This window comes from Hibiscus syriacus, unplaced genomic scaffold (genome assembly GCF_006381635.1).
Source record: "Hibiscus syriacus cultivar Baekdansim isolate YM2019G1 unplaced genomic scaffold, ASM638163v2 tig00111200_pilon, whole genome shotgun sequence".
NCBI classification, from domain to species: Eukaryota; Viridiplantae; Streptophyta; class Magnoliopsida; order Malvales; family Malvaceae; genus Hibiscus; species Hibiscus syriacus.
In genome coordinates this window covers 157,288-171,610 of record NW_024063016.1, presented here as the reverse complement: position 1 = coordinate 171,610, position 14,323 = coordinate 157,288, and the positions used below count along the sequence as shown (strand labels likewise).

The window sequence follows — 14,323 nt, the reverse complement described above, 5'->3', positions numbered from 1 at the left end:
CTCCTCATCACGTAGGAGTCATGTCACCCCTAGATAACCAACTGTCCTCAGCACACAGGAATCGAGTTATCACCCTTCCTAAAGATGGCCAAGAGCTCTTCATCACGTATGAGCAGTGTCATCCCCCGACCAGATCTCCTCATCACGTAGGAGCCGTGTCACCCTTAGATGACCAGAACTCTTCATCGTGTATGAGCAGTTTCGTCTCCTACCAACAAACACATCAAATTTTAAACCAAAAAGAGAGAACCAGACAAAAACTGGTTGTCTTTTTCGTCTTTGCCCTATTCTTGTTAACACAAGAATGTGCAAAGAGGGGCAACTGTAAACACCCGTTTTTGTCTGGGTCTATTAAAATATTAATTATATTATTATTATTATATTTATTATTATTATTATTTTATTAAGTATTTTGAATACATATTTTGCAGGCCTTGAAGCCTACCCAGGACCCACTCACCACTCAGCAAGCATAGCTGACCCAAACAAGAAGCCCAATTTTGGGTTAACCCAGAGCCCAGTACAGAAACCCAACCCGAAGCTCCAGCAACCCACTAGCAGCAGACCCAACCTGAGAATCCAATGATCTATCATCTAACCCGAACCGGCTCAGGATTAAACCCAAACCTGATTAGGGTTTTTAAACCCTAATTTAGTCACCGCCGCCCCAATAGGTAAAAAACAGCCACCACCAGTAGTTATTCGACTCCCTACCGGTGCGTGTGCTTCATCGGTCATCTCCCCACGTGCATCAGCCGTCGTCGAGTCATCCCGAGCTGTCATCGTCATCAATAGTAACCAAACAGACACCAGATCAATAAGAAAATCAGTCAATAATCACTAAATCTAAAAACCCTAAATTAAAAAAATACCTAAATCCCAAAAATCCAAGATTTTTAACCTACCCAAATCAGAAACCCATTCCCCTATTTATATAACTCATCATTATTAACCAAAGGGGAACCATCCATTAAATGAGACAAGAGAAGAGAAAAAGAACTAGAGGGAAATGTTCTGGTTCAGTGAGAAAAATAGGAAGAAGAATAAGAGAGAGAAAATACGAGAGAGAGAGAAAGGGGAAAAACTAGAGAGCATTTAGGGTTGAGAGAATCAAAATTGAACGAAAAAAAAGGAAAAAGAAGGGATAAGGAAAAAGCCCTTACCTTGGTCGGAGCTCGTCGGGAAGCTCACGGGTCGCCGGAGTTACGTTTATTCGAAAGGTAAAGGTTTAGATCTACGTTCCTAGGGTTGGTTTTAGGTGAAAATAATTTGGGTTTCAGGTTGTGGGGGAGAAGAAGAACGATTTGAGGTCGGTTGTGCTTCTCCGACCACCGAGCGCCGTCGCGTGTACTGTCGTGTTCCTCTCCGACCGTTGTGGTCTTTCTTCTCCCCAAAGAGAGGGTTGAGAGAGTCTGTGACTCTTTCTCTCTCTCTTTGTTTTTTCTGAGAAAGAGGGGAAATGAGGGGTGATGGGGAAAAGGCCCTAAATTCGGGCCTATATAGTTAACTTAAAACGACGTCGTTTAACAGGGGAGTGTCAGCGTGTTTTTATTTATGGGTTAATGTCAACTTTAGTCCCTGTTTCTTTGTGTTCTCACACCCGTGTTTTTCATATTTCTGGGGGTAAATCACCTTATAGGTCTCTATATATTTGTAATCTCTTGAATTGATCATTAAATGAAATTTTAATGTTCTGTTTCAGGCATGTATCTTTTAATAATTATATTTAAGTCACTAGTTGTTTATTTTTGTCATATTTTTGTATTTTTTACTTTGGTCACAATGTTTTTAGTTATTTCATTTTAGTCACTGGTAGCATGTTTTGTATATTTTTATTGATGTTCGAATTTGGCCCTGATATTTGTAAATCTTGTATTTTAATCCCTGTTTGGTATTTTGGTTTAATTATTATCTGACCATTGATGTTTCTGATTTATTTCATTTTAGACCTTTACATTGTCTATGGGTTATTTTCATTTTTAGTACCTATGTTATTTAATAGTTGCAATTTGGACTCTAGTTTATTTGTAATTACTGTTTTAGTCCTCTAAGTTTCTATTTTTTCTATTTAGACCCTTAAATGTTTATTTTTACTATTTTAGTCATTTAAATTTTTGTATTTACTATTGTGGTCCTTTAACTTTCTATATTTACAGTTCAACCCTTTAACTTTCTTTTTTTCTATTTTAGTCCTTTAACTTTCTATTTTTGTTATTTTAGTCATTTAAGTTTCTATTTTTGTTATTTTAGTCCTGAAAATTTCTGTTATTACTATTTAGTCCCTTATTTTATTAAACATGTCTAATTTTTGTTGTATTTTAATTTATCATGTTTGTAAATGTGTATATTAGTCCCAAATTTGTAACTTTGTTTTATTGATCGTTAGAATTTCATGTCTGTATGTATGTATAAAAATTGGAAAATTCCATGGTGCGGGGAATCTACGAAGACATCTCCCAACTACAAGGGAAGGTGTCTTTACGAAGATTTTTTCGCATAAATGTTGTTATGTATTCGATATTTCTCTCTTTATACCACGTTTATTTATTTCGAATCTTTTTCATCACTTTTCATTTTTATTTTGTTTTATTTTTACTTTATTTTATCTTGGCGCAATTTGCGAAACAACGTTTTGTGAGGGGAATCAATGGGAAAGTCTCCTAACTACAAAGGAAGTGCTTTCCCCGAAGATTGTTCACACAAAATGGCACTCATAATTCGAATTAACATTTTTTTAATAAATTCGAATAAATAAGAGGATCATAATTTAAATATATTTTCGAGTTCGTAATTTTCAATATTTAAACATCGTATAATTGTTTAGGTACCAAAATTTGGGCGTTGTGGGGGAGCTCATCATTCTCCACACGTAATCGACTCCCGAATCCTTAAAAACGAATCTTTGGTAAAAACACATACTATTTTTTGTCATTTAAAGTTTCCAACCTACCTAACTTAATGGTTGGTGACGACTCTAAAATCAAACTGTTTTTCAAATTAATTTCAATTAACCAAATTTTCAAAATAAATAGTCATAACTTTTTTTAAAAAAATATTTAATTGTTTTGTAAAAAATGGTTATAACAATTTTAAGAAAATTGAAAGTTTAGGTATTAAAACAGACCAGGAGTTTAGGTATTAAAACAGACCAGGACTGATAGTTTATGTACTAAACATCTAATTTGCATTCATCATTGGATCCATCATCTTCCTCCTGGTGGCATCTCTTTCTTTTCCTAGGTTTATCAGCTTGATCACAACATACCAAAATGAAAATACCTTTTTCGTAGTTTTCTAAAACTTTAAAACGTCGGAAATGAAAATCAAATGGACGGGGAAACTGTATATAACCATTACATTATAAATTATTCAGAACATATATAGTTTCAGTACAGTACAGAGACACCCCCCCCCCCATGTCATATAAGTTTGCATATTACTACTTCCACTAATTTATTTCAGATAGAAGATTTAAGGGACGAATCATCTTCTGTAATTCTACGACTCACAGACTCCTTTAACAAATCAAATGAAGTTAAAGAATGTGGTAAAAGTAGGACACTCATCTCCTTGTCCGCATTTTCCAGCAGTGTTTGAATGGGTACGACCTGCATATATCAACAAAGAAAATTTAGTGATTATGTTTTTATCATCCAGATATTAAGTTCCAATTTTTTTCTTGGTTCTAATGTTAATAATGCATGGGACAAGATTCGACCTTTCGGGAATTCATATTACTTTCTGTGAAGAAAACCACCGGAGAACAACTACCATAAACTCTCTTAGGGAATATGCATAAAACTGAGTAACATGAACTCGGATTTTTCCAATGGCCAACTAGTTATCATGGAATGCCTTGCATTCATTCCTCAGTGGTTATCGGTTTCTCCTAGTTATCTATCACGCAATCAATACATGGCTTTAAGGTTTTTGAAAATAGTATCATGATCAATGCAACAAAAACAAAATGAGGACCAGAACAGAAGCGTACATTTTTCTACCTTTGTCAAATTTTCTTATCAACTTTTGATTCATTTGTTAGTAAGTCAAAACAAACTAAGTAGTAGAAAGACTAACATGGTGGGAAAAGCTGCAATAACATAAAAATACGCAAAGACTTTACACACTTTTCTGCAAACCGGAGAACATGCCTTCTGGACAGTGGATGAAAAATAAAGAATAAAATAGCAGTTTTACCTTCTTTGGCTCGTTGAAGGAATTCTCATCCATCACACCAGCAGATGTGAGAATGGTCTTTGTTGATCCAGACAGCTTTACAGAGTTTGGATCCATTCCACCAACAGAAATTTGGAGGTTCACTGAATTGCTCCCAAAGTTTACAGCCTGGATTTTAAAACAAAGAAGAATATGTTATATGGTAAGATGAATATAAGCACAAAATCAAAGACAGTCGATTTCTTTTCAATTAGCAAGACAATGGTAGAAGCATGCAAGTAAAAAGATTTGGATACTTCGATAGATTTTCAGGAACGTGTGAATTCCAAAATATCAACATTGGAGACATGTAAATTCCAAAATGCCTAAATTTTCAAGTTATCCATCATTGTTCTCTCTCTTCTCTTTTGACTACAGTAATCTGGCACAATTAGAAATGAAAATCGAGTTCAATATAAAAATTATAAGATACAAAGCAAGTAACAAAGTCTACTTTTGCACCAAAACTGTCCTCTGCACTTCATTTCAAATTTCCACTGAACTTAAACACGATGCCAATGGTGACAATTTGGAGGTTAGGTGCCTATAAGACCATTCATAGATCAATAAGAGTATCACAATTAATAAGAAGAAAAGTGAGCCAAAGTTTTAATTAGGAAGTCAAATTCAGAAATTTTCTTTTGTAGTAGAAGGGATTGGATGAAATCACCTTCAGAATTCATAATTACTTTACTCTACTGACTGACCAACAAACCTACAACCCTCGAGAAAATCAGATTTAAGGAAATATATATTAGGTTTCATCCAAGGATGTTGTATTTGGGATAGATATTAACATACCCGATAATAATTCTATATAAATATATACGCATAACCAAAAAGATGTTCTTCTAGGTCCAACACATTCAGGGAAATCAAACAATTATCCTTTTCTAAATGTGTAAATGTATCTATACTGAAACCTATGTTGTGAGTTAATTCTTAAGTATCACGCGCCCTGGGTAACAAAAATGTTTTGGAGCGCTTGGACTTCTTGTCAGGAAGAAGGCAAAATGAATCAAATTAGCTATGGGAAAATATTTTAAGAAAAATGTCACAATCAACATGTTACAGACCTTTATCCTGATGTAGGTTTGACCATCTGAATTTTTCCAAGCAATTGCAGATGCTACAAGGGAAGTAGAGGAATCTGTTTGCAGTGTTGCGTTAAGAAAAGTTGCTCCACTTGACTCCGTAAAAAAACGTTGTACCCAGTAGCTAGGAGTCCCATACGCCTGAAAGGAGTTGAAGACAATCGCATCTGGGTTCCACCTTAATAACAAAGTTTATCAAGATCATATTTACAACATAATTAGGAGAGATTACATATATATATATACTGAGAGAGAAAAAAGAACAGAGAAAAATACCGCCTGTCATTAGTATTTACAAAAAGTGGTGCATAGCTAGCCATCTGCACAACATCACTGCAGTACAGTAAACATACTTTCAGAGGCTTGAAAACATAAAATTATGACATTGAAGCACAGTCTAGGTATATAAATAGCTTGTGCTCCAGAAACACTTCTACAAGTTATACAAGAATCCATCAAAATCTCTGCACTATATTCTTTTTCCAATTTCCGTTTTCAATGGCGAAGAATCGGTTGTTTTGAAACTTCGAAGTTATACGAAAGGATCCAAGATTAGCAAACCAACCAATCACACAATTAATAATGTGCCATCAGGTGGGGCTTTCATGAAGAGACCAGGATATGCCTGGAGGTTTATTGAATAGGAAGAACATAAAAAATAAATAAAAGTAACCTGTTCTTTTCCAGACCAATAAGGAAACCAGCCTCAGCAAGTGCTGCTAAAAGACTTCCAGTGCCGGCATCTTTCCCGGTCACAGCATATTCACTAACAAAGGCCTGAAATGTGTTGAAGAAACAAATAAGAAAACAAACAAATCCAAATGTCATTGATAACCACATTTACATACCTTAGGACCCTGTCGTGATGTATGAACAAACTTATTGGACATGGAAAACAAGTCGTTGGCAGATGTATAAACCTATTAAGAGATCAAGGAAAAGACTTATCACGCCATCCATATTCTTAACAGAAAATGAAAAGCAGAAAACAAAATTAGATAAACTAAAAAGTCATCCTATTGTCATTATGCATGTTGTCAAGAACTTTACATGAAAATCATAAAGATCAGCAGGGTGGTCGAGTGGGGTGGACGACCCATCACAGTTTGAAATTATTTGGATATCTGGGTAGGCCCGCTTTATAGCATCATAGAACTTGAGGTAATTTCCTGCTCAACCAAAAATAAAAAAACAGTAGGGGGAAGTGAGTCTCCACACTGATATTTCTAAATTAAATAACCATTTACTGCTAAAGAACTGCAGTAACATATCAAATTTCTCATATTTGGGTAAAAACACTGGTTAAGTGATACAGGATGGCAGTAACTTCCGTGATATTTGTATTCAAAAATCACTCAGGATTCAGGAAAATTGCATTCATCATTGTTTGCCAACCACAAATTTTCAAGCACACTTTTCAAAATCAGATATTTGCGGACCAATCACAATGTGGAACTAAACATCGGTATTCCTGAAACTAGGCCATGAGCATAATATAGTTCACAAAACCAAGATAAGTGCGGACGCAGGAATTTCTGTCAGAGGGCACGAACTTAAGAACTTATATTAAAAATTTAGGGGGTGTCGGCTCTGTAGTATCCGATCCGGATTAGTCTATCAATAGGTCGGATACCGGTGGTTATACCAAAAAAATTTAAGGGGTGCGAAATAAGATAATCAATCGACAATACAAAGAAAATACATAAAATATAAGGGAATTTGAAATTTCTAGGGGGTGCAACCGCACCCCCCTTGGTCCATCCCCGATAACTACTCATTATATGAGCTCTTATGCTAATATGCTTCTGAGTGACACACATGCACACACATCAATTAAGAAACCAACAACTGCAAATCCAATCACTCTTGAAAACAAGCTTCCCCCACCTAAATAGTAAACATGTACCAGCAATCCTTGTGCAATGGATAAAAGCGTTTCACGTCTCCTAAGACAGCAGTGTTTTTTATAATTTCACAACACCAAATACTCACAGGCTAGACTCTACGTCCACCATCATATGGACCATACAAATTGAATTTGCCTTCAAATACTAATATTTTTTGACAAAAAAGGTTATTAATGTAAAAAAAAAAACTATAAAAGTTCCTCAGTCATTTATAACTACCATCTCACTAACAAATTCACATAAATATGCATATACAAGCATGATAAGTTTTCCAACCTTGATAATTCTTCTTCCCACAATCTTCATTCCCAACAGCAACATATCTCAAATCATAAGGTTCAGGGTGTCCCATTGCCGCTCGAACAGCACCCCACCTAGAACTCGAATCACCTCTAGCAAACTCAAGGCCATCAAGGGCTTCCTGCAATCAATATATTATAAAGAATATTATCAAAAGGAAGAAGAAAGAAACCATTATAAAGAAAGATGGTAAAAGACAAAGTAAGTAACCACATATAATAAGACCATTCTTGAATTTTTTCCTCCTAATCTCATTGGAAAGTTTGCAAAATACATAATTTTATTTTAAAAAAATGTATGCCAAACATTGTAAAATTTTGTTTTCTACAAAAAGAAGAGAATGTTAGAAAAAAGAATTTTTTTAGCTACTCAAAACCCTAAAATTCCAACCCTGCTACCTCATCTCATCAATTAGATTTAGATACCTTAAATTTCCAGCAAAGCAAGTGCAGATCATCACCCTTAACCAATTACGCTTAAGCTACCTCTAGATATTTATTTATAAAAAATATATATATAAGGCTCTCTTTTCCTTCTGGTTATCTAATACAAACACTAAACCCATGTGGGACTATCCCAACTTCAGTCATATTATAAAAAAACAGTCTTATTAACCACCATCGTTGGCAAAAGGGAGAATTGCAGAGACATACTTGCACAAAAGGCAAAACACTGGATGTATCAACTTGATCATTGTGACTAACTCCTGTAAATTTTGATCAAGCACAAGGAAAAAGGTAAAGTTACTAAAGGAATTAGTTAACTTGCTATAACTTTAAGAAAAATGAAAAAAACTAATGGATAGAATGGAGCACATAGAGCACATGCAAAGTACCATTGTTGAACACCCATATCGGCAATGCACCAACGTCCTCTGCTAACTGCATGAAGATAATAATAATTTAAAATGCTAGCACTTGAACAGCATAAATTGAATTACTCATTGCTCAGGAGAAATCTATACAAACGAATAAGATACTCACTTGAAGGAACTCAAAGTAACCAAGTCCATCATCAGTCCAGTACATCCAAACGTCACCAAAGTGACCAGGTCTTTCTTCCCAAGGTCCAACACTTGCTTTCCAGCGAAAAGCATTTCTTAACCATTCACCTTCCACGAAACAGCCACCTAATACAATATAATTAAGAATATAAATCATTTTTTTATGTTTATAACTTATGATATATATAAGTAGTGCTTAAAAACACACAAGGGCAGCAGGTGTTAAATAAACTTACAAGACAAATGATCAGCAGATTATAACTGAAATATTGAATGATATACTAACACGAAATACTCCAAACACAAAAAATAGCCTTAACTTGAAATACTCCAAACACAAAAAATAGCCTTAACTTGAAATACTCCAAACACTTCCATTTTTCTCTTTTTTGAAACCATTAAGGCTCGAAGCGAAGCACAACTGAAAAATAATCCAAACCCCTCAAGGACAGAATGATCCAAAACAATCTAATTGCCAACTCTAAACGTACGGCAATTCCAAATAACCATAATGTCCAAAACAGATTTAAACAGTATAGAGTTGGACTGGCCTCACCCTGTTGCTGTCACTAAATGGAACGGTAAAGGAAACTGTTTGCAATTGCATAAAGTTCACTTAGAAAAGACTTGGCAAGTATTAAGCACATTAAAAACGTATAAATTGACCTGATGCCTTTTATATGTTGCATAGCTTTGAGGAGCTCCTTAGGTTGTTGAGAAACAAACGCATAATATACCAAAAACCATGATAACAAATTCATTATTTGAGTTCCTTTTTTAATTTAATAAAAAAGGACGAGGCCAAGGACAACCCATGAGAACAATAGGTTGGACTCATTGTTCCAGTCACAGATTTTACACGAGAACAAAGGACTCAATTGTTCCTTCTAAAAAGGAATGAAGCATTCTTGTACAATTAGATAACCAAGACATTGAAGTTTAGAAATTATCATCAAATTGAAAATAAATTATTAAAAGAACACTCCAGCATTGGGACTGTATACAAAAGCATCCAACCTAAGCTGTTAAGACACATAACTAGGACATACCTGGAAATCTAATAAATTGAGGTTTTATATCTGCAAGCATTTGAAAGAGATCATTTCGAAAACCATGCCCCTGTTCCAAAACCATTACAAGATAAAAGATTAGACTACATAAGATACATATGACATCTTGAAATCGTGAACAAGGTCATGCAATAGAAAACCCGCAAATTGCAATCTCCTTCAGAAAAAATAACATTTGCAAATAATTCACCTCTAACCAAAGGAAACCTTGAAATTAGTATTCCATCCGGTTAGCATTGTTTCCCATTTCTGTTTTTATTTTTGAAATTGAAAAAAATGTTTGGTAACAACTTTCTAGTATAATCTATAAAACACACAGGCACACACCAAACCCAACATTGCAGATGAACGGAGCCTACACATGAGAATTGCAACGTATTCATCTCAAATGTATGACAAATTGCAAAATAACATCTAAAACTTCGAATAACTATTCTGATAATATTACATTTTGATGTATTCATAGAGTTTTCTTTAAACATACATGCTTGTTCAAGATATATCCAAAGAGTTTCTAAGCTATCAAGTACATATTTTTAGTTTAAAAGTCATCGTCGTTTTAGAAGATATGCCTGCCAGGATAGCCAATTTAAAATTTCTAAGCAATTCTCATACTAAAAATCTCTTAATTATCAGCTTCTATGCGATCAAGAAATATTGGCAGTTGAACTAAGTAAAAACATAAATTTGTCAATTTTCAGTACGTCACACTTAAGAAAGAAACACAAAACCTTGTAAGTGTCCAAAGGCATAGCTGACACTTGATCTAACCATATCACACCCTTCTTTGATGTTGTTAATTGCAACCTTGAATTGTGGTTTGTTTCCTTGGCTTCCAACAGAACCTCCATCTTTGTCCAGTTTGAAACATCAGAAGCAGAAGCTCTGCAAGGACAACAGGGTTAACTAGTTAACTTAATGCCTTACGGCATCTTAAACAATAATTGTTGAAGGAAGGAACCATTTCTAATTAAGTTCTTACGTTATGTTAGCGGAAGCATGTGTCTGCAACCCATTTGAGCTCGTAAAAGATACAGAAATATCAATTGCTTCCATTGAACGGACATAAAATACGACCTTGTAGCTCTTCCCTTGCTCAATATTCTGCATGAGAAACAAGGAATAAATTATATGAACTGTAGAACTGCTGAGAAAGCAAGAAACTATAGTTTACATTACAATCATGTTGTCTAAAGAACGAATAAAATAGAGTATGCACTAAGAAAGCATTTGGCAGAGAAAATTTCATTTCACTAGTCTTTGTTTCACCCCAATTATTCAGAGACAGAACAAACACACACACATATCACATGAAGTACTTGATATGATATCAATTTATACTCACCATGCCCCAAAAGCCTGGGTTATATATACCAACTCCCCCAGATGGGCAGGTACTAGTGCCCTCACTAGTGCATAGCACCTCCATTCTGAGAGCCACCTTGTTATGTTCAAAACATGATGATCGGTCTGTTGACACAATTATAGATGATTCATTCCCAATTATGGACCATGGATCAATGTTTGAAGGAATATTTGATCCCCCAGCTTCAAAACCTTGAAAAAGAAAAGGAGAAAAAAAAATGATAATTCAAAGCCTTAACAAATGAAAATGTTTACTGATATTTTTTCTGTTTAGAGTGGAAATATAAGGACTATCCCCAAAAGTTCTTTTCTGTGACTCGATCATTTGTAGTCAACCAAATCTTATGAAGCAATCTAGATGGCCACCAATCAATCAAACTCAAGGAGAAAAATAAAATGGGCACGTGAATAAAAGACAAAACCACATATCATACTGAAACTTCTAGCTAATAGGAATTGCATTAGGCATATAGTTATGATTAAGTTCTCTCAAGTGACTGAACAGACCAGGTACCTTGAAAGCCAATCGAAACTCACAAGTTGAGGGTAGTCTCATCAACAACAGAAGGGAGAAATCCATTGTATAAGAGATATTAAAGAGCACAAAATAGCAAAATCAAACACGCAATATGGGAAAAGTAAATAATTTCAACAGAAAAGCAGCCTGAAAGGTAAATCTCTCTTGCATTAAAATGGTGTATGATCCATCGAGTGATTAAAATATTTTACTTGCTCACCATCTCGTTCACATTCCCCAATGTCTAGTCCCCTCTCAATGCCAAATCAAAGAAAAAGTCAAGAAGTTGTAAACCTTAAGTTATTGGGTACACAGTTGGATCCTAAATTTTTTAGTCTGAACAAGAACTTTAGACAAGGCAAAAACCAAATATAGTGTTGTAAAATTTGTAATCTAAAGATTCTGAACCTTGCACTTTTCTTCAATATAGGGGTCCAATCGATTATATAATTTAAAAACACAAGAGAGAGAAACCATTCTTTTATTTTTTCCTCAACTTCATTGATTATAAGGTTTTCAAACAAACCTCTATTGCTTACAAGCTCTGCCCACAACCCACCAGCACCAGCATGGTTGATTTCCTATAGGGCAAGAAGGATCACTTGTTCAACAAATAAATAAAAATGTTATAACATCTGAACTGAAAGCAAAGATTAATTGAACTGACCTCAAAGAATATTCCAAAGAGTGTTTGAGGTATTGGATGGCCTGACCGCTCGGAAGCATCTATAAACAGCTTAGCTGCCAGGTTTCACCATCAGCCAAAGATTGATAGGGAGGGCACAAACTGATGAACAGGCATAGAAAAGCACACTGCAAGAAAGCTTGCAATAACCCATTGCCTGCACCACATCCAGCATATGGAAACAACATTCAGAGGACATATATATATAAATAGAATGCCTATCAAACACTAGTATATGTATTGAGATTGGTGCAAATAAAAAAATAACATATATCAGCATCAGTATAAAGGGGAAATTTAAATTATCTGACGATAAATTGAAGGAAAAGGAAGACTAGTAAAGGAGAAATCACTGCTCAGCATCCATAAGTATCTACTTCCATGATTGACTGACAGCTATACAATTAGAAAATCTGAGGTAAAAGAAAAATAAAGCTCCATTTGATTCAATTAAACTCCTAGGTCAAATGATCAAGGCAACAACAATAAATGCACAGAATAAAAACAATCTGTTATTGTGCCTGAATATCGAAAACCCACCATCGGGCAACCCTTAAAAACAGCAGAGACAAATTGAGAATGAAAAGGAAAAAGAAGTGAAACTCAGATAAGAAGAAAGTGGTTGAGTGATGGGAAGAGTGGAACAGGGTTTTATAGTGCAGAAATCACATAAGAATCCAGAATGAGTGATGTGAGAGAGTAAGAATGTAAGGGAAAAGGAAGTTACTTGGAGAGGAAGAAGCCGAGGAGTGTGCGTATATGTTGTTGTGAGCAAAGTTTGAGTGTTAGCGGGAAGCTTTGCTTCAAGGAATGCGGTTGCCTGGCTTTCACTTCAGCAAAACCAGGTGCCTTATAGAACTTCCAAACGTCGTCGTGTCCGCCTTCGGTCGCAGTCCTAGAATAGTAAGTTTTGATGGAAGAAGAAAGATTGGAAGCAACTCCAAAACACCGAATAAGCCAAGTTTTGACTTTTCTCCCAAATCCCTATGCCCGTTGCCTTACGTTAACCATTTCTTTTCGGTGCCTCGCTCTTCTCGAATCTCGAATCTCGACCCTATCCATTTCCGGAATTAATTACTACTCCTTTTGTCACATTGCTTTTATTCCATGTTCATCATAAAATTTTAGAATATAAATATCATCAAATGTTAAATTATATAATTTAATGAGTTGGTTATATCATTTATTTTTATTTCCGTTAGATTATGAATTATAGATCCATTTATGATTAAGTTTAAGTGGTAGTTGTTTTCTCTCAAAAAAAAAAATTTAAAGTTTTTACTTTTTTTTATTTTTGTTGATTGACGGTTATACCAACTTTTAATTAGTTGTTGATGACAATATTTCATGTTTTCTAATTTTTTTAAATTTTTTATATCACATTTTTTTAATAATTATGTTTTTATCGTATATTTTTCTCTTTCTTTATTGGGTTATTTGGTTGTTTTAGTTTATCTTTTTTTAGGGTTTGATTTGATATCGTTACAACTGATTAAGGTGATGTTTATTTGTTATCATGTTGATATTCCTTGTTTTAGAACCTCGGATTAGATTTAGATACTCGATTTGCATTCATGAATTGTATTTTCACTTCGCTCAATTCTGATTTTCGGTTCGTCGATGATCTTTAAGTATTTTTATCTCTTTTTGTGGTTCGTTTGCCAATGCAGTCAGATATGTTCATATATATCATTGTTCAAGTTTTTTTGTTAGGTTTTTAACCTTTTACGTGTATGGTTGTTGTATAATCTTAATAGACTAGTTTTTGTGTTAATGATTATAAGAAAATGTCATAGTTACAAGGTTAGTTTATGTGTATAGTTATAAAAATTTAGTGTAATGTTAGATATTTTTCTTTATCTAAAGTAAATTTTTCTCTATTTTTAGATAAAATTATGATAAAAATTAGAACTTGTTAAAAAAAATTAGATAAATTAAAAAATTATCTCCAGGAAAATCGATTGATTTAACATATTTATTTTAATAGTCGTAAAAGAATATAACATATAAGAATAAAAAGAGAAATATAAATATTGTTATTTATTATTTTTAATAAAATATTTTTAAGTAAGAAAATTTTAAATTTTTAAATTTTTAAAAATAAAAATTTAGTAGGACAAAAAAGATATTATGTTTATGAACGGAGTTGGTTTAAGTGGTAAGCAAT

General features: G+C 34.1%; 1 protein-coding gene across 1 annotated transcript; it reads right to left on the bottom strand.

Annotated features, from left to right (window-relative positions):
- Positions 1-3,328: 3,328 nt before the first annotated feature.
- Positions 3,329-12,310, bottom strand: LOC120155679 (alpha-L-arabinofuranosidase 1-like). The gene is given in 19 exon segments (XM_039167176.1): positions 3,329-3,608; positions 4,198-4,344; positions 5,292-5,487; positions 5,586-5,642; positions 5,983-6,086; positions 6,158-6,229; positions 6,360-6,478; positions 7,493-7,637; positions 8,170-8,222; positions 8,352-8,397; positions 8,500-8,645; positions 9,569-9,638; positions 10,321-10,474; positions 10,572-10,693; positions 10,935-11,146; positions 11,998-12,052; positions 12,139-12,224; positions 12,227-12,271; positions 12,274-12,310. Coding segments are annotated over 19 exon segments (2,016 nt in total). The 3' UTR covers positions 3,329-3,458.
- Positions 12,311-14,323: the final 2,013 nt, after the last annotated feature.